This window comes from Caretta caretta, chromosome 1 (genome assembly GCF_965140235.1).
Source record: "Caretta caretta isolate rCarCar2 chromosome 1, rCarCar1.hap1, whole genome shotgun sequence".
Classification (NCBI taxonomy): domain Eukaryota; kingdom Metazoa; phylum Chordata; order Testudines; family Cheloniidae; genus Caretta; species Caretta caretta.
The window spans coordinates 333,588,128-333,606,489 of record NC_134206.1 but is presented as its reverse complement, the minus strand read 5'-3'; the positions used below and the strand labels follow the sequence as shown (position 1 = coordinate 333,606,489).

General features: G+C 46.7%; 1 protein-coding gene across 2 annotated transcripts in view; it reads left to right on the top strand.

Annotated features, from left to right (window-relative positions):
- HGF (hepatocyte growth factor) overlaps positions 1-18,362 on the top strand; it is a 79,044-nt gene that overhangs the window by 38,710 nt on the left and 21,972 nt on the right. For both annotated transcript variants that reach the window (XM_048836496.2, XM_048836495.2), the window contains exons 7-8: positions 2,600-2,718; positions 18,092-18,266. In XM_048836496.2, the coding sequence (XP_048692453.1) occupies positions 2,600-2,718; positions 18,092-18,266 (294 nt within the window). The remainder of the gene's footprint in view (positions 1-2,599; positions 2,719-18,091; positions 18,267-18,362) is intronic.

The window sequence follows — 18,362 nt, the reverse complement described above, 5'->3', positions numbered from 1 at the left end:
TAGGGACTAAAGTAGCTACTAGCTGACTCCCAGGGATGTAGAAAGAAGCAAGCAGATTTGAGAACACTAGGCAAAATCAGTAACTGGGCAGGACAATTTTTTCCCTACCCACTCTCTCTGTATATGAGCAAATGAGGGAGGTAAACTGGAGCTCTTCTGTTCCCCAAGGTTAGAGGAAGTCAAAAAGGGCTTCTTTCCCTGCTGCCCCACCCTATTCACGATACTCAGACTAGCTTTGTACCCTAATATCCTCCTGCAACCAAGGTCATCTGTAGTCCTTGCAGGGAGCAGATCCCTAAGAATCTATATATCTATTTATCTATAATAGACGTTGAGAATAGTCAGTGGATAGTGCTGGAAATTTCCCTGTATATCTGTCTATATAGCATGATCCTGCAAGATGCTGAGCACTCTGGTGATGACTGTTAAGATCAAATGATTCAACTGAAGTTAAGTCTGTGCCTAAGTGTCTTGCTGGATTGGGACCAGAGTGCTCAGCATCTTGCAGGATTGAGCCTTTAATGTACAGTTACATGATGGCCTTTAGGGGAAATGGTTCTGATGATCTGACCCCCTTATCCTGTCCCCATCCCAGGGACTGATCAGTTGTAGGGGTCAGAGGAAGGTCCTGGGAGATATCAGGGTACTTTTAAACTTCATCCCCTCTCCCAGTTTAGAACTTAGTAATTGTCTTGAAGCATTAATGAGTATTGTCAAGCACAGTTGCTACTGCGGATAAAGGGCTCTCATGTTGCCATAGCCCGTCTCCTCGCCCCATTCTGCAGGGTTCAATGAAAGTAATGATTGAACCCTCTTTCAAATTGTCTCCCAACCCCATCTTTCAAACCCTGCTGTAGCAGAGGGAGTGTGATTTGTCCCAAGGAAGGCAGGATTGTACAAACAGACTTTGGGATGAGTGTATGGTGGGTAGAGAACCCCATCGGCACACCTTTGTAAATCACATGTAAATCATGTGCTCATGAGAAGCACATCTGCTTGCAGTTGTGGGAAGGTCTCAGGTTCATAGGTAGTTAACATTTTTGTCCCCTTAAATAAGTTCAAGTTTAATTGGTGAGGCCTCATCTGGAGTACTGTGTCCAGTTTTGGGCCCCACACTACAAGAAGGATGTGGAAAAATTGGAGAGAGTCCAGCGGAGGGCAACAAAAATGATTAGGGGACTGGAACACATGACTTATGAGGAGAGGCTGAGGGAACTGGGATTGTTTAGTCTACAGAAGAGAAGAATGAGGGGAGATTTGATAGCTCCTTTCAACTACCTGAAAGGTGGTTCCAAAGAGGATGGCTCTAGACTGTTCTCAATGGTAGCAGATGACAGAACGAGGAGTAATGGTCTCAAGTTGCAGTGGGGGAGGTTTAGATTGGATATTAGGAAAAACTTTTTCACTAAGAGGGTGGTGAAACACTGGAATGCGTTACCTACGGAAGTGGTAGAATCTCCTTCCTTAGAGGTTTTTAAGGTCAGGCTTGACAAAGCCCTGGCTGGGATGATTTAACTGGGATTTGGTCCTGCTTCGAGCAGGGGGTTGGACTAGATGACCTTCTGGGGTCCCTTCCAACCCTTATATTCTATGATTCTATGATTCTATGATTCTATCTCCTTCCTTAGACGTTTTTAAGGTCAGGCTTGACAAAGCCCTGGCTGGGATGATTTAATTGGGGATCAGTCCTGCTTTGAGCAGGAGGTTGGACTAGATGACCTCCTGAGGTCCCTTCCAACCCTGATATTCTATGATTCTATGAAGTTTTCACAGTAGTCCCTTGGGCAAGCCTACTTTTTGTTCTCTTTCAAACATGCTGCAAAAAACCTGCAAAACCAAAGAACCAAAGCATTTTGCATTTATTGGCAATAAGTACATTTTACTTTTATCCCCACGTTCGGAAGTTTGTGGCTGTTACTTATGACCATTTAGATAAAGTAAGTCTCCTTATTATGCTCCCCCCTCTTGTCTGTTTAACAGAGGCGAGACAAACATGGAAACAATTAAAATAACACAACAGTTTCAAACCTTAACAAGATAAAGGGAGAGGGAAGTTTTAAATATTTTTTGCAGTGCCGGAAATGAGGGCATGACCTAGAACAAGCTGTGTTACCAAAATGGAGCTATCATTAGTAACAAAGCAATTGAAAATAGCTTCCAGTTTGAACCCAGGGTTGTTGCACTAGAGAACCTGTTTTCTTAATGAGTCTGGCATGCCAGGCAGTGTTTATATAATCCACACTTAATTTGGCTGTTTGGAAAAAAAAAAATGAGGCTTGTGTGTCTGTCAAGGGATGGTCATGCTCTACAGTGGAGTGAAGCGATTAGCTGAGTTACCCCATCTGGTGTCCTGCATGTTACCACAGCTGAGTCTCCCTGTCCAAGGGCCTGATTCTGCTCAGTGCTTCCTAGGAGGTTTCACCCTCATTTTCCTCTATGGGAGTAGAGGGAATTCCCCAACCCCCATGATCAGGTCCCAAGCCAGCAGGCACTGTATCAAACTTGTCTCAGCTGGAATTGGTTCTTGACACGTCTTGTGCATGCCTGTATAGTGTTGCCAGCCAGACGTGCTGAACACATTTGTTGGTGTGGTTTGCAGATATCCTGACAAGGGCTTTGATGATAATTACTGCCGCAATCCCGATGGCAAGCCGAGACCGTGGTGCTACACTCTTGACCCTGATACCCCGTGGGAGTTCTGTGCAATTAAAACGTGTGGTGAGTTAAAGCAAAAATTTATTGCTTCCTTTTCCTTTCCCAAATCTGGACTCAAACAGTCTGTTCTAAGTGGGTGGGGAATATAGCTGTTATTGTTCATTCATTGTGCTTTGCTCAATTTTAAAACAGAGTAAGCAAAGAACAGCCCTTACAATCTCTTTAATCTCTTTTCATAAGACATAATCAGCAATGCATTATTTAGCACTTTTTATAGTTATTGTATTATACACGTCAGCATGCCACACTCCCGTCTCTTCCACAAACACAGACTGCACTAAGATGTCTTCCTTGTAAACACCACTGTGCAGTTTATTTACAGTGTTTTAATCCTTCCACCAATCCATAGCAGTGTCTCCATACCTCTTGACACTGTATCTTAAACTTTCTAACCCCTTCTCCCAAATAGAGGAGGGGGAATAAGGTGACTCTAATCAGAGGGACCCCTTGGTCAAGCTCGCCTAGCTTTCTGTTCCTCTCCTTTTTTCCCCTTGAGCATGCATTCGTATGTCCGTTTATATAGCTTCCCTGCTAATGGGCTAGTTGGCTCATTCACTCACTAGCCCCAATCTGGCCTGGTAATCAGGTACACCTTGTCCAATTAGGCATTCTCCAGGTGAATCTAATTAATAATAATAATGGTGCCTAGAGTGCTGGCTCAAGTGCTAGACCTTATGACTCTGTCACATGTCTCCTCCCTTTTTCCAGTGGAAAGATACGTCTTCTTCCTCACTTTCCCTCCTTTTCTAGAGGTACTACTAGGCCTCTGCCCCTCCTTGCCCTAAGGGTGTTTATCTTGGATCTTGTTATAAGGTCCATCCATTCTCCACCCACAAGAATCAAGTTTGGTGGGTAAGGGTTGTCCCCATAATTCTGTCTCTGCTGACAGGTTGTCACACCAAGGGCAGTCTGTTGGGTTGTGCTCACAAGAAAACCAAAATTAAAAGAACACTAAGGTTTCAAAATCGAGCACAGAGTAATTAGGAAATGCCAAAATTAAGGTTGTCTATGCAATCTTAATTCCACCCCTTTGGGTGTATGTATTATGATACAGACTTCAATTACATAATCATACACATTTCTAAACAGGTCTCCTGCCACATTCATTGTTCAGGATGGATAGTGCTCACTGAATGTGCAGCTATTCAATATTTGTATCCTTGTTCAATATGTAATCTCCTGGCTTGCTTACTGGACACTATTCAAACCCTCCACTGAAGACAGAATTATTCATTTCCTTATGGGATTTCTATAGTATTCATCACTATAGTATCTGAGTGCTTCATAAACATGAATAAATTTATGTTCACAATGTACTTGTGAAATAAGGGGTGCTATTATTCTCCATTTTACTGATGGGGATCTGAGGCACAGAGAGATTTAAATGAAGTGTCTACTAATTCTGAGTGCCAGTTTGAGCTGATTTTTAGTGTCCTTAGTATTATATAGCACTTTATATTTTCAAAATACAGCTCCCACTGACTTGTGTTGCAGTCGTGAGTGCTCAGCACTTCTGCAAATCAGGTGTCTCAAGTTGGGCACCCAGCGAATAAGGAACACATAATTAGTGGCCACTTGTGAAAAGTGTATATAAGTGACTTGCCTAGCATCACATAGGAAATCTGTGGCAGATGCAGAGATGGAATCCCCCTGTCCAGGGCAGCATTCAACTGCTTAAACCATGAGACAATCCTTTCTCTTCTTGCAACCCTGCCTCCTTCATTACACACCTTTCAACTTCAGCAGCAAATGAAGCAGGGATCCTGCAGACAGCACTCTTTCACTACACAACCCTGAGGCATCCCCACAGCAGGTCCATCCTGTGCACTGAATGAGACACGAGTCCTTTGGAAAAAATGGAACGGAATCACATAGTTAAGGGCTGTGCCATAATGCACATGCACAAGCGACGAAATTAAAGTCATACAGGGAACTTCAATTTTGGCATTTCCTGGCATTTAGCTGGACTTTGCTATCTTACCATCGTTTTTAACATAGTTTTTTTCTGTGTAAGGATATATGGACTTATGTCTTGAGAGCTCTTTATGTGCAGTACTATTCTTCAGAGAGATTGTGGCTTTGGTAAGGTTTCATGGTTATAAATGATATCAGAATTTGGCACAGTTAGTTTTAAAGGTTAACTGATGCTGTTAAAAACCCATATCCATGCGGAAGCTGAATTTATTTATTTGTGGATTTAAAAAAAGAAAAGAAAAGAAAAGAAAAATAGTTGAGTGAACCTTTATGATTGTTTATTTTAATTGTTGTAGTCCTCTGCAATTTTGGTTTTGACTGAGACCAGAAACAGAAGGGGGGGGGGGCGCTCTTGTGGTATTTTCAACTAGCCCAAAATGAGAGATAACTGGAAATTGTATGAAAAATATATTCTTCCAGTTTTCTAGCCCCTCACTGGTCAAAGTATGGATAAAACATCTGGGGCCACATTCTGCTTTGCACCCTTGTATAGTGTCCAAGAGGCTGCACACAGTGTAAAAGCAGAATTTATCTCCTTACCTTTTGGGTTCTTATCCAATTTAAACTTCTCAATGTTTTCAAATTTTGCCCATCAATACTTCTGAACAGTCCATAGTCACTTGTACTGGTTTTATGTTACTGTAACCTTTTTACGCATGACTCACTTCTCATTACCCTGTATTTATGCTGGTGTAATTCTGTTGACTTCCGTGATGTTACTCCTGATTTACTCCTTGATGTAGAACCTCACTTTGAGCCTAATTCTGCTTTCACATATATCAGCACCAGTCTAGAATAATTCCATTAAAGTCAGAGGAGTTACATCACTGTAAAAGTGGTGTAAAGGAGAGGACAATTTGCCATGCTGTATGATGTCTATAAAGGGAGTGTACAGAGCAGTGGCAACTTACTTAGAAGTGACCCTGCTGCCTTATGTGATCAAAAATAGTGGCTTCAAAAATCTATACATCAGTTCATGTGTGACCTTGTGCCAAAAGATTTCCTGTGAACTTCCCCTGTGAACTACAAGCAGCTTATTCTATATATTGGTATCTGGACTTTTTGCTACTCGAGCGTCCGACTTTGGCCTCTAAGAACAACTGGGAAGTTATTAAGCCAAAGACATCATCTAGTTTGGACCTAGTTTTTGTCTCAAATATAAAACAGTTGAGTCTATACACCTAGTTTAAAGATTGTGAAGAGCAATTTACTATTCGTTTCTTTAGTCTTTATTTTTTATTGGGTAATTCTTCCCACAACCATTGCTGATTAGCCATGGGTGCCCCTGGAAAAATGGGCGCCCCCAATCTGTTCCGCCCGCCCGGTGCTCCTGCCAGAGATTGGGGGAGCACCAGGTGGGTGGGGAAGGGCAAGCCCCTGCGCCCCGACCCCACACCGTGGCAGGAGCACTGGGCGGATGGAGCAGGGCAAGCTCTTGCTCCCCAACCCTGCTCTCTGGCAGGAGTGCTGGGGGGGCTTGAAGGGGATGGCAGGCAGAAGGGGTGAGGAGGGGCCCCCATGTGCTCTGGCTCAGGGCCCCACAAACCCCTAATCCAGCTCTGTCCACAACTACTTTCAATATTCAATAAAATACACATGATCAGTCTCTGTTGTAACATATCCATATACTTTTTTCCGGTAGTGGAGATTTTATTACTAAAAAATTTGTTTAAGTTATAATTTCTGACAGTTTTTACAAATGCAACTTTTATAAATGTTTATCCTTTGGCATTTCCCAAGTTGATGTGTCAGTGCTCTGAAGATTCACATCTGGCGTTGGTGGTTACATAAGCTTAACAACCAATGTGACTCTTAACATTCACAGTCTGATCCAATTTTTCAAAAGACATATGCTAGGGGATCTTTTCCAAACTGTAGTAATGGCTCCTACTCCCCCAGCAGTCAAGATTATGTTAGAGTCTTGAAGAAATGCAATCCCAGTACAGCCCTTCTAAAAATAAGTGGCCTACATTGATGATCCTGAGCACTTTGCTCTTGATATTGTGATGAAGTTGGGCTCTCTTCATTGGGTACACAGTCTTCTTTTTGATCTTCATTTGACATCAGGGGAAATTCCACACTCGAAACTAAATTTTCTTTATAGTAAATGATAGTGTTCTGTGTAAGGGTGAATATGTAAAGGATATATCCACCATACAAAAGTTCTTTCAATAATTTGCCTGATTCTGTTTCACATTAGTAATCAGACAATAGTGATGATGATGATACTATCAAGTAGTGTTCTAATTTTACAGCAGAAAAAACCCTCCACTTTTTAAAAATCTTCAAAACCTGAATAAAACTCAGGTAAATGAGGTTTTTTCCATTAAATGATGATGGATGTTTTAGTGCAGTGGTTTTCAAACTGGGATGCGCGTACCCCTAGGGGTATGTGAGCTCTCATCAGAGGGGATATGAGAAAAATCCTATCATGGCCGACAACACATGTATTTAGTAAGACTTGGCAATCTAATCAAGTTGAATCTCCTTTCAATTAAAACTGCAGCAGCGCTGGTGTGCCTCAGAATCAGGGGGTTTCAAACCTTGGGGTGTGCCCAGTGGTGAGCTGGAGCCGGTTCACACCAGTTCGCGTGAATCGGTTGTTAAATTTCGAAGCAGTTTTAGAACCGGTTGTTAACCCGCTTCCCTGCAGGGGGCGCTGAGGGTTTGATGGGCTCCGGCCGGGAAAGGATGTAATTCCTCCTCCGGCCACCGGGGGCGCTGTGCTGCGGGAGCCATGTGGGCTGCCGCCTGGCCCTGGGCACGAGCCCTGTTGCTGCTGCTGCTCCCCTGGCCCTGGGGCTCCCGCTGCTGCCTGGTGGGTCCCCGGCTGCTCTGCTGGGCCTGGGCTGCGTCCTGCTGCTCTCCCTGTGAGCACCCACCACCCTGCCCACAGCCAGCCCCTGTCTCCAGCCACCCCCGCACCCGCTCCCTGCAGCCAGCCCTTGCCGCACCCCTGCCCTGCCTGCAGCCAGCCCCTACCGCACCTCCAGCACCCCCTGCCCGCAGCCAGCCCCTGTCTCCAGCCACCCCTGCACCCCCTGCCCGCAGCCAGCCCCTGTCTCCAGCCACCCCTGCACCCCCTGCCCGCAACCAGCCCCTGCCGCACACACCCCTGCCCTGTCTGCAGCCAGCCCCTGCCGCACCTCCAGCACCCCCTGCCCGCAGCCAGCCCCTGTCTCCAGCCACCCCTGCACCCCCTGCCCACAACCAGCCCCTGCCGCACACACCCCCTGCCCTGTCTGCAGCCAGCCCGTCTCCAGCCACCCCCGCAAACGCTGCCCGCAGCCAGCCCGTCTCCAGCCACCCCTGCACACCCTGCCTGCAGCCAGCCCCTGCCACATGCACCCCCTGCCCTGCCCGCACCAGCCCCTGTCTCTAGCCACCCCCTGCCCTGCCCGCAGTCAGCCCCTGTCTCCAGCCAGCCCTGCACCCCCTGCCCTGCCTGCAGCCAGCCCGTCTCCAGCCACCCCCGCACACCCTGCCTGCAGCCAGCCTCTGCCGCATGCACCCCCTGCCCTGCCCACACCAGCCCCTGTCTCTAGCCACCCCCTGCCCTGCGCGCAGCCAGCCCCTATCTCCAGCCAGCCTTGCACCCCCTGCCCTGCCTGCAGCCAGCCCGTCTCCAGCCACCCCCGCACACACTGCCTGCAGCCAGCCCCTGCCGCATGCACCCCCTGCCCTGCCCGCAGCCAGCCCGTCTCCAGCCACCCCTGCACACCCTGCCTGCAGCCAGCCCCTGCCACATGCACCCCCTGCCCTGCCCGCACCAGCCCCTGTCTCTAGCCACCCCCTGCCCGCACCAGCCCCTGTCTCTAGCCACCCCCTGCCCTGCCCGCAGTCAGCCCCTGTCTCCAGCCAGCCCTGCACCCCCTGCCCTGCCTGCAGCCAGCCCGTCTCCAGCCACCCCCGCACACCCTGCCTGCAGCCAGCCTCTGCCGCATGCACCCCCTGCCCTGCCCACACCAGCCCCTGTCTCTAGCCACCCCCTGCCCTGCCCGCAGCCAGCCCCTATCTCCAGCCAGCCTTGCACCCCCTGCCCTGCCTGCAGCCAGCCCGTCTCCAGCCACCCCCGCACACACTGCCTGCAGCCAGCCCCTGCCGCATGCACCCCCTGCCCTGCCCGCAGCCAGCCCCTGTCTCCAGCCACCCCTGCACCCCCTGCCCGCAGCCAGCCCCTGTCTCCAGCCACCCCTGCACCCCCTGCCCGCAACCAGCCCCTGCCGCACACACCCCCTGCCCTGTCTGCAGCCAGCCCCTGCCACACCTCCAGCACCCCCTGCCCGCAGCCAGCCCCTGTCTCCAGCCACCCCTGCACCCCCTGCCCGCAACCAGCCCCTGCCGCACACACACCCTGCCCTGTCTGCAGCCAGCCCGTCTCCAGCCACCCCCGCAAACGCTGCCCGCAGCCAGCCCGTCTCCAGCCACCCCTGCACACCCTGCCTGCAGCCAGCCCCTGCCACATGCACCCCCTGCCCTGCCCGCACCAGCCCCTGTCTCTAGCCACCCCCTGCCCTGCCCGCAGTCAGCCCCTGTCTCCAGCCAGCCCTGCACCCCCTGCCCTGCCTGCAGCCAGCCCGTCTCCAGCCACCCCCGCACACCCTGCCTGCAGCCAGCCTCTGCCGCATGCACCCCCTGCCCTGCCCACACCAGCCCCTGTCTCTAGCCACCCCCTGCCCTGCCCGCAGTCAGCCCCTGTCTCCAGCCAGCCCTTCACCCCCTGCCCTGCCTGCAGCCAGCCCGTCTCCAGCCACCCCCGCACACCCTGCCTGCAGCCAGCCTCTGCCGCATGCACCCCCTGCCCTGCCCACACCAGCCCCTGTCTCTAGCCACCCCCTGCCCTGCGCGCAGCCAGCCCCTATCTCCAGCCAGCCTTGCACCCCCTGCCCTGCCTGCAGCCAGCCCGTCTCCAGCCACCCCCGCACACACTGCCTGCAGCCAGCCCCTGCCGCATGCACCCCCTGCCCTGCCCGCAGCCAGCCCGTCTCCAGCCACCCCTGCACACCCTGCCTGCAGCCAGCCCCTGCCACATGCACCCCCTGCCCTGCCCGCACCAGCCCCTGTCTCTAGCCACCCCCTGCCCTGCCCGCAGTCAGCCCCTGTCTCCAGCCAGCCCTGCACCCCCTGCCCTGCCTGCAGCCAGCCCGTCTCCAGCCACCCCCGCACACCCTGCCTGCAGCCAGCCTCTGCCGCATGCACCCCCTGCCCTGCCCACACCAGCCCCTGTCTCTAGCCACCCCCTGCCCTGCCCGCAGCCAGCCCCTATCTCCAGCCAGCCTTGCACCCCCTGCCCTGCCTGCAGCCAGCCCGTCTCCAGCCACCCCCGCACACACTGCCTGCAGCCAGCCCCTGCCGCATGCACCCCCTGCCCTGCCCGCAGCCAGCCCCTGTCTCCAGCCAGCCCTGCACCCCCCTGCCCTGCCTGCAGCCAGCCCCTACCTCCAGTCAGCCCCTGCCCCGCAGCCAGCCCTGCATCCCCTGCCTCCAGCTAACCCTGCCCCACGCCCCTGCCTGCCGCTAGCCCCACATCCACTGGTGCCCTGCAGTTCCCAGGGCAGTAACCCTGCACACCTGCTTCAATGAGGGGGGCAGGGAGCAGCTGGGACACACACATGTGCACACCCTAGAGTGACCAGACAGCAAGTGTGAAAAATTAGGACGGGGGTGGGTGGGAATAGGAGCCTATATAAGAAAAAGACCCCAAAATCAGGACTGTCCCTATAAAATCGGGACATCTGGTCACCCTAGCACACCCCCAGGGAGTGGCAGGGACCCACACATGTGAAACAGAGCTCATTTTTAGTTCAGGCCCATCTTTTTAAAAAAGAACTTTAGGTAGAGTTAACATACATCCGTAGTTTCCCGGACAGGTCAGGCTTTTTGGTTCTTAAATCACCGTCCGGGAGGGGGCGGGGGGCGGGGTGAGTTGTTTCTGAATAGACAGTTTGAGTTGTTTCTAAATAGAAGGCAGAAGACTAAAGGGGCACGTGACCACGCATGCGCCCCCCCACCCCCACACATTGCCTCTGCCTATCTCAGATAGGGATATGTGGTAAGCTATGTTATTTGGAAAGGGATACACAGCCTAAATAGTTTGCAAACCACTCTTCTAGTGGTTAGGACACTAGCCGAGGATTTGGAAGTCCTGGGTTCAATTCCTTGCTCAACCACAGACTTTCTGTGTGACCTTGGGCAAGTCACTTAGTCTCTCAGTACCTCAGTTCCCCATCACTAAAATGGGGATAACAGCACTTCCCTACCTCACAAGGATGTTGTGAGGATAAATAAATTAAAAATTGCAAGGTGCTCAGATACTAGCATAATGGGGGCTGTGGTTAGATGTTTGGCTGCGTGTGTGTGTTCTCCCTGTGTGCTGTCCCAGCTCTGTGCAGACAGCCGGCACAGCAGACCTTGAGCGAACCACTCAATGACCACAAAATCTATTAAGGTACGAAGGCACCAGACCAGGTTTATTGTTGACAAAGCACGGTAATAGCACCTGGCACTCTATGAGGATACTGAGGGTATGTCTATACTACTTGCCGGGTTCGCGGGCAGCTATCAATCCAGCAGGGGTCGATTTATTGCATCGAGTCTAGACATGATAAATTGACCCCCAAGCACTCTCCCGTCAACTGCTGTACTCCACCGGAGCGAGAGGTGCAGGCAGAGTCGACGGGGGAGCGTCAGCAGTCGACTCACTGCAGTGAAGACAATGCGGTGAGTAGATCTAAGTACTTTGACTTCAGCTACGTTATTCACATAGCATACCTGTGACAACAGACGCAGCTCAGTGAAAGGCGGGACCTTCCATTCCTCCCTCGGCTGGACAAAAATACTCCCTTTGAGATCCCTTTTTATACCCTGATACAAACAAGTTAGTACTGCCTCCAACATAGTTATTTAGTGCCCCCTGACTTGGCTAGTTATTATCTTGTACACGTTGGTTTGATCAAAACATCTTTATTACGTACTGTCATCCTGACTTTATCTTTTAGGAGGGGTCAGTGTGTTCCTGTTATCCTTGGGGAATGTTTTTGCACCATCCTTGATATCGGGATGTTCTGGTACCACTTGATATTGGGATGTGTTTGCTTAAGTACTCTGTGCTTAGCACTTCTGAGGAATGTGTATTTTTGCAATATTAGCCCTATTCTTGCCAGATTCTGTGAGCTGGTTCTGCTTCATACCAGGCCTCTGATACAAGGGCTTATGCCTCTGGCTCTCTTCCTACTACAGGGGCCATATAAGTATTAAAGGTAGACGATGAAACCTCATAATAAAAAAAACCCTAAATTGATAATCAATTATTATCTTCTCTAAATTAATCTGAAATTGCCTTCTGCTGCTATCATTACTATTAATTGTTGGCCCAGAACTTACTGTGTGTTAGAGAAGCTTTGAACAAACAGCCTTAAACCTGGTTTACCAGCTACCATGTGATTCCTCAGCACAGGTGAATTCTTGGCTTACAGTCGCCCTTGTGCTCCCTCCCTCGCACTCCACCCAAGCTTCGCAGAGTACAGCTCTCAGCAGCAGCCCAGGATTTGGTACATAGCATGCATTAGTATATATGACACTTTGCAAAACACAAATAAATCCAAGTAGTTTGCAGTTTAATTCAGAAATATGGTATATGAGACAGTTCACATGCAAGAACGCAACATTTTTAGTGATGAAATCAATGTACGGATGGCTTCATAAAATAAATGTATGTTTATGGAAGGATTTGAATGGACAGAAGTCAGGGGACTTGGTGTACCAGAAACTGAAGTATCTTCCAAGCACAGAAGACAGTATGAAAATGAAGACATAAAGCCAAGAGTGTGAGAAGGAGATGATGGCAACAATTAGGATTAGAGATGGATTCAAACTGCAGAAGCTGGATCTGGATTGAGGTTTTGAGCACATGAGTTGGTTTGAAGTTGTTCACATATGTGGATGTGGTTTTGGCTTGGGCCAATTTCTAGTTAGGAGAGAAGATACAAAGGAGCATTAAAATAGGCAGAATGGGTGTAGGAGGAAATGAGAGCAGAGATGGAAGCAGGGACAGGGATTGTGAAGAGGAGATAAGGACAAGGAATTTGGGATTAATGGGAAAGGAGAGTGGATGCCTGTTATAATAATCAGAAGTGGGGGGTGATCACAATAACATGGTTAGAGTGACAAAGAAAGAGGATACAGTTAGTTGGCCTACAGGGGAAGGGGAGAGGAGACATTTGTTGGGAGCACAGAGAGGAGGAGACTCCAGATGTCAGTCAGTGTGAGAAGTATTGAAAGCCTACATCAGAGTAGAAGGGACAGAGAGGAAGGATGATGTTTGGAGATATTGAAGAGGTAACAGGACTCAGTGAGCACCTGGATGTGATAGGAGAAGGAGAAAGAGGAGTCAGAAATAACAAGGTTGCTGGCGTGGGTCAGAGGGACGAGGGTGCTGTTGTCAACACTGATTGGGAGGATAAAGAAATGGACCGCCTCTATTTTTGCCAACTACATTTTTTAGAAGCAGAGATTCCTTTGCTGATTTGAATGTTGAGCTGTGCCTTAGGGCTTGTCTATTAAGGGAGTTTAAATGAATTAACTAAAGCTGTGAACTTAATGTGCATAAATTAAAACCTCTGTGTGGGTACTCTCATTCAGAAGTAAAGTTTGTTGTAGTTTAATCCTCCTAAGCAACAATGCACCAAGGACACTTTACTTCTGAATGAGAGCACCCACACAGGTGTTTAGTGCACTTGAATTTCTGCACCTTCACTTAATTTGTCTTGACTTTCCTGAGTGACCACATGTAGACAAGCCCTTAGAGTGTCTTGCTGAAACAAACTACACAAATAAAGAAAGTGCAACTCAAGCTTCATATTTACTTAACATAAAGATGTTTATAGAAGTGAGTCAGTGGGAAGAGACTGGTGTTTAAAATTTGATAGTTACCTCCCACTTAATTTTACAATTGGGCCTAATAGAGGGTTGATACAGTGTTCATTCTGTGTAACTATGTATTACTTTCTCTCTCTTTATAAAGACTCCATCTCTCTACTTCTAGCATACTTTTCAATAGGAGATTGAGTAGGAGTTCTGTTTAATCTAGAGGTGAGATTCAGGGTCAAAATTTGGATCCAGATCTGGATTTTGAACACATTAAATATAAAGGGGTTTTGGATTCAGAGATTTTCAGCCCATTATAGAGGTAAGAACAACTCTGAAATGTGTATCTGGATTCCAGAACAAGCTAATTGTCAGTGTTAACATTCATGTGCATGTGCCAAGATATGACCCTCTGTGTTTTGTTTTGGATTCAGCTCTAATATATTCTTTAGTTATCCCTCAGGCAATGTAGATTAAAATTGGCGCTACATGGTTCTTCCACACCAATGCTATAAAGCAGGTATTTTTTCCTCTGCTGTGCTGTATATCATAATAAAGCTACCAAGCACATAGAAGGAGTTGAAGAGCCAATGTTCAAAATATAGGGTAGGAAAGTTACCCAAGCTGTGGTATAGCCTAGAATTTCAAATTCAATAATAATACAGGACATGAATTAAGGCTCCTTTGGGGCAACTTTACTGTGCATGAGCAGTACCTGCTCAACAGATCACCCCAGCTTCTCACTGATCTCTGCAGCATTACACAGGTCACATTTTATTATGACTGAGTTGTTTTAGAACAGTTCCTCTACTGTATTAGGTACAAACCTGCTTGTCTTTAAAAACAGGGACAAATTCTTCCCTCATTTACATCCTGGTAAACCCATTGACTCGAACAAGTTGCACTGGTATCACTGAGAACAGAATTTGGCTCTGTGGGTTCATTGCGAATTATCCACCTAATTTTTCTCTAGTAAACCTAGCTACTGTTACCATTAAAAGAAAATTCCACCTTCATTAATATCAAATTTCCACAAACGCCAGCATGGGGTGAAATCCTGCCGCCATGGAAGTCAATGGGAGTTTTGCCATTGACTTCCACGTGGCCAGGATTTCTCCTTGGTTTCTAAGAATGGTAGTCTCTTCTATACTCATTTCTTTACTGTGGAATTCTCTAGGGAAGGAACAAATGGTAGTGTTGACTGCTCTTTTCCTACCTTACCATTGTTGTGAGGAATAGGATCGAGAAGATCATCCTCAGTTTGCCATGCAAAGCTCCAGGTTGTGCGCTTGTCCTTTCTCCCAAAATTCCATATGGTTTTTGTTTTTTCTGCACAAGGGCTTCCTTTAATAAGTAGTTCATATAAAGATATCAAAAGAGAGACAATTTTATGAAAAATTGGTACTTTTGCATTTTTGAAACTTTTTTATTTTTGCGTTAGGAGTGTGATGGTGAAAGTGTAGAGGTGTAGAAGGGATGTGGGAGAATCTGTCACAGCTTTCTGAATCAATCAAAGTGATAAAATTAGTGGGGTTCCTTTTGGTCCTCAAATTGTAAGAAATCGTTTCATTCAAGTTCCAAAAAATAGATAAGTGACAAAATTATTTCTGCTAACGATTACAAAACTTCACAGGACAGCGTTAATATATAACTCATAGCACTTTTTATAAAAATGTAAAAACATAACACAGAATCACACTCCCTTTGAAGTCAGTTCTACCTTTTTACTAATTAAGGCCCTGATCCTGCCAAACACTTAAGCATGTGTAACTTTAAGCACATGACTGTTCCTATGGAACTCAATGAGATTAGTCATGCGTTTAAATTTAAATGTGCATAAATGGCTTGCTGGCTCAGGGACTAAGACCTGATCCTGAAAAGCAATCCATGCAGGACTTTTTGCAGGATTGGGACCTGATAGAGTTGGGTGGATGGGATAGTGTAAGACAAGAAATAATCATTTAGATTTTTTTAGCCATATTCATATGCCTTTTGTGTTTTGCCTTTTGCAAATGTTCGTGGAAAATGCATTTTAAAGTTGCATTCTTGAGAATTTCCAGAAGCCAAATTTTAAATTTGGAGGCTTAAGTATTGGTGCCAGAAGTGCTTCTCCTTCAATCAGGGAACAGAAATAATACTTTGTGACTTACCTGACTAATTGGAACTAAAGGACACGGCTCAATTTATGAAGATCAAGTTCCAAATACAGTCAGCTCAGTTTATGATCAATACACAGAATAAATGTTGAGAAATAATATCATTAAATTAGTTCAAAGAATGAATAAGTCTGAGGAAATTGCAATCTATTTGCAATTATTCTAAAAGAAGGGGAAAGGATACATTCAGAGGATAAATTGTTCATTGTGAATAATTCACTCAGCTCTGCTAATTAATCCTCACAACAGCCCTGTCATGTGATATTATTATATAACATTGTAAAGGGTGAAACTGAGATGCAGAGAGGTTAAGTGACTTGTCCAAAGCCACACATTTTATGAGTGACAGAGATGGGGCTATTAGACTGGCAGCTTTTGTTTCTATTATTCGCCTCAGTGGGTCACTGCAATCCTCAGTCTAGCCACTTCCTCCAAGGGCAAACTGCAGTCTGGCTTAGCCACTCATCACTGGCAATTGCAGGGGGTGGGGGGAAGTGGAGGCCCAGGCCCACCCGCTACTTTGGGCCCCGACCCAGGGACCTTCTAGTGGCAGCCACTGACTGCTCTCCTCCAATTCTCCTCCACTGCCTACTTCCCTTGGCCCCTTCCCTGTAGCCCCAGCACCTTCTCTGCCCCTTTGTGTCAGGGCCCCAGTCTGACAGTCATCAGCCTAGAGCTCTCCAAGCCTCTGCTGACCCTGCCCATTACTGCTCTATCTTAGGTGCTTCTCTAAGAGCCAGTTCTTCTCCCTTTGCCCTGGTTTTATTTATAAAATCAATAAAAATGTTTTTAAAAATTTAAAACTAAAGAACAGCTACTGCTTCAAATCCCTTTAGTGAATCTACCCTAGAGGGTGCATTTACCAGCTTGCAGAAACCTAGGCATAGAAGGGACATCACAATGGCCTTTTGGCTTTGGAATGAGCTTGGAAATCATAACCTCAGTGCAGAGGGGCAACTTTTGCAGATGGACTGCCTTGGGAAGGGGAGACAGGCAATTAATCTGACTATGAAGCAGAGGTAAAAGCATCCTACGATGAATAAAAGAGAAATTTAGAGTTCTAGCACAGAGATATATATAGTACCACTGTGCATCTTGATGTTATTGACTGATATTAATATGATCTTTAAAATGAGGGATTTGAAAATAAGTCATACAGAAACCTATGTTATAACATTTCGTTTTCCTGAGATCCATTCCCTTTGCGAATTAGGAGATCTGGCTGGAATTACTGATGCACTAAGAATGAATGACATTATCAATAGAACACATCTATATTATTCTAATTCCTGGAACATAGAAAAATTAATTTAGAGACTGTTTATTAACATATTTACAGTTGAAAACTATACCTTGTAAATTAACTTGTAAAATTACTCATCAGACTATGAACAAATACCAATTTGCAACAATTACAAAATGACTCTTGAATAATTATTCAAACATGTTTTTTGGGGGGCATTTGGAAGACACTGACATTACCGTAGTGTGTTTAGTTTTGCATTAATTAATAATTTTTGTGCTACAACATCTTTTCCATCAACTTTTCAATTACAGGAAATATAAAGAGGCTTTCAAGCATTTGAAATGACTCATTTGAGAAGCCACTGTTTGTCTGAATTTAGTTCAAAACAGCCCAGACTAGGATTAATGCAGATCATATTGACATCTGTGAAAGATCTTGAATCTGATGCATTTGTTGGTCTTGAAAATATTTATCTCTCTCTAGAGAATTCTGATCTCAAATTTCCAGAAGTTAGGGCACTTCTTTTTCTTAACTTTATGAAGCATAAAATGAGTAGCTTAAAGGAGCTTTAGGACATTAGCTAATAATAAGATTTATTGCTTTTTAGGTAAGTACTGTTCACTAATCCATCACTGATATTTTGGGTACGTTGGAAAAAAACTCCCTACATTAGGGTCTGAATCCTGCAAACATTTATGCATAGGCTTCACTTTAACACGTGGGAGGTCCCATTGGGGCTACTCAATTGGGTAAAATTAAGAATGTGTGTAAATACTTTCAGGATTGGGATTATAATAACTAAGAATATGACTCTGACACTGACTGCTGTAGAAACAACCTAGTATCTCTCTGTGCAGCAAGATTTACAAAGGAGCCCTTATATATTTCAGACATTTTATGCCCTAATCCTGAAAGCAAATGTGCTAACATGAGTCCCTGAGGCCACAGAGAATCTCGTTGGTCTTGTAAAAGTTTAAAGAGGAAATTAATTGTTTTAGAGTTGTTAGACTTGACCATCACTGACAATGTCATCAGAGGCCCTGGATTTGAATAGCTATAGAGTCTGAACTGCAGTACACTAACACCAGACTCACTCTTAGGAAAAGGAAACCACTCTTTTTCTTTCCATTTACAGCTCAGACCATTGTGAACATCACTGATGCTGCCATAGAAATGACAGAGTGCATCAAGGGGCAAGGTGAGGGCTACCGAGGTACCATGAACACCATATGGAGTGGAGTCCAGTGTCAGCACTGGGTCTCCCAGTTTCCTCACCAGCACAACATCACTCCAGAAAACTTCAAGTGCAAGTGAGTAGCGTGTGCAGGTGTCATAGATTACAGGGCAGAGATCAGTTCCTGCAATTTAGACATTCATGTCGCCAACGGGTATTCAAAGAAAGGTTA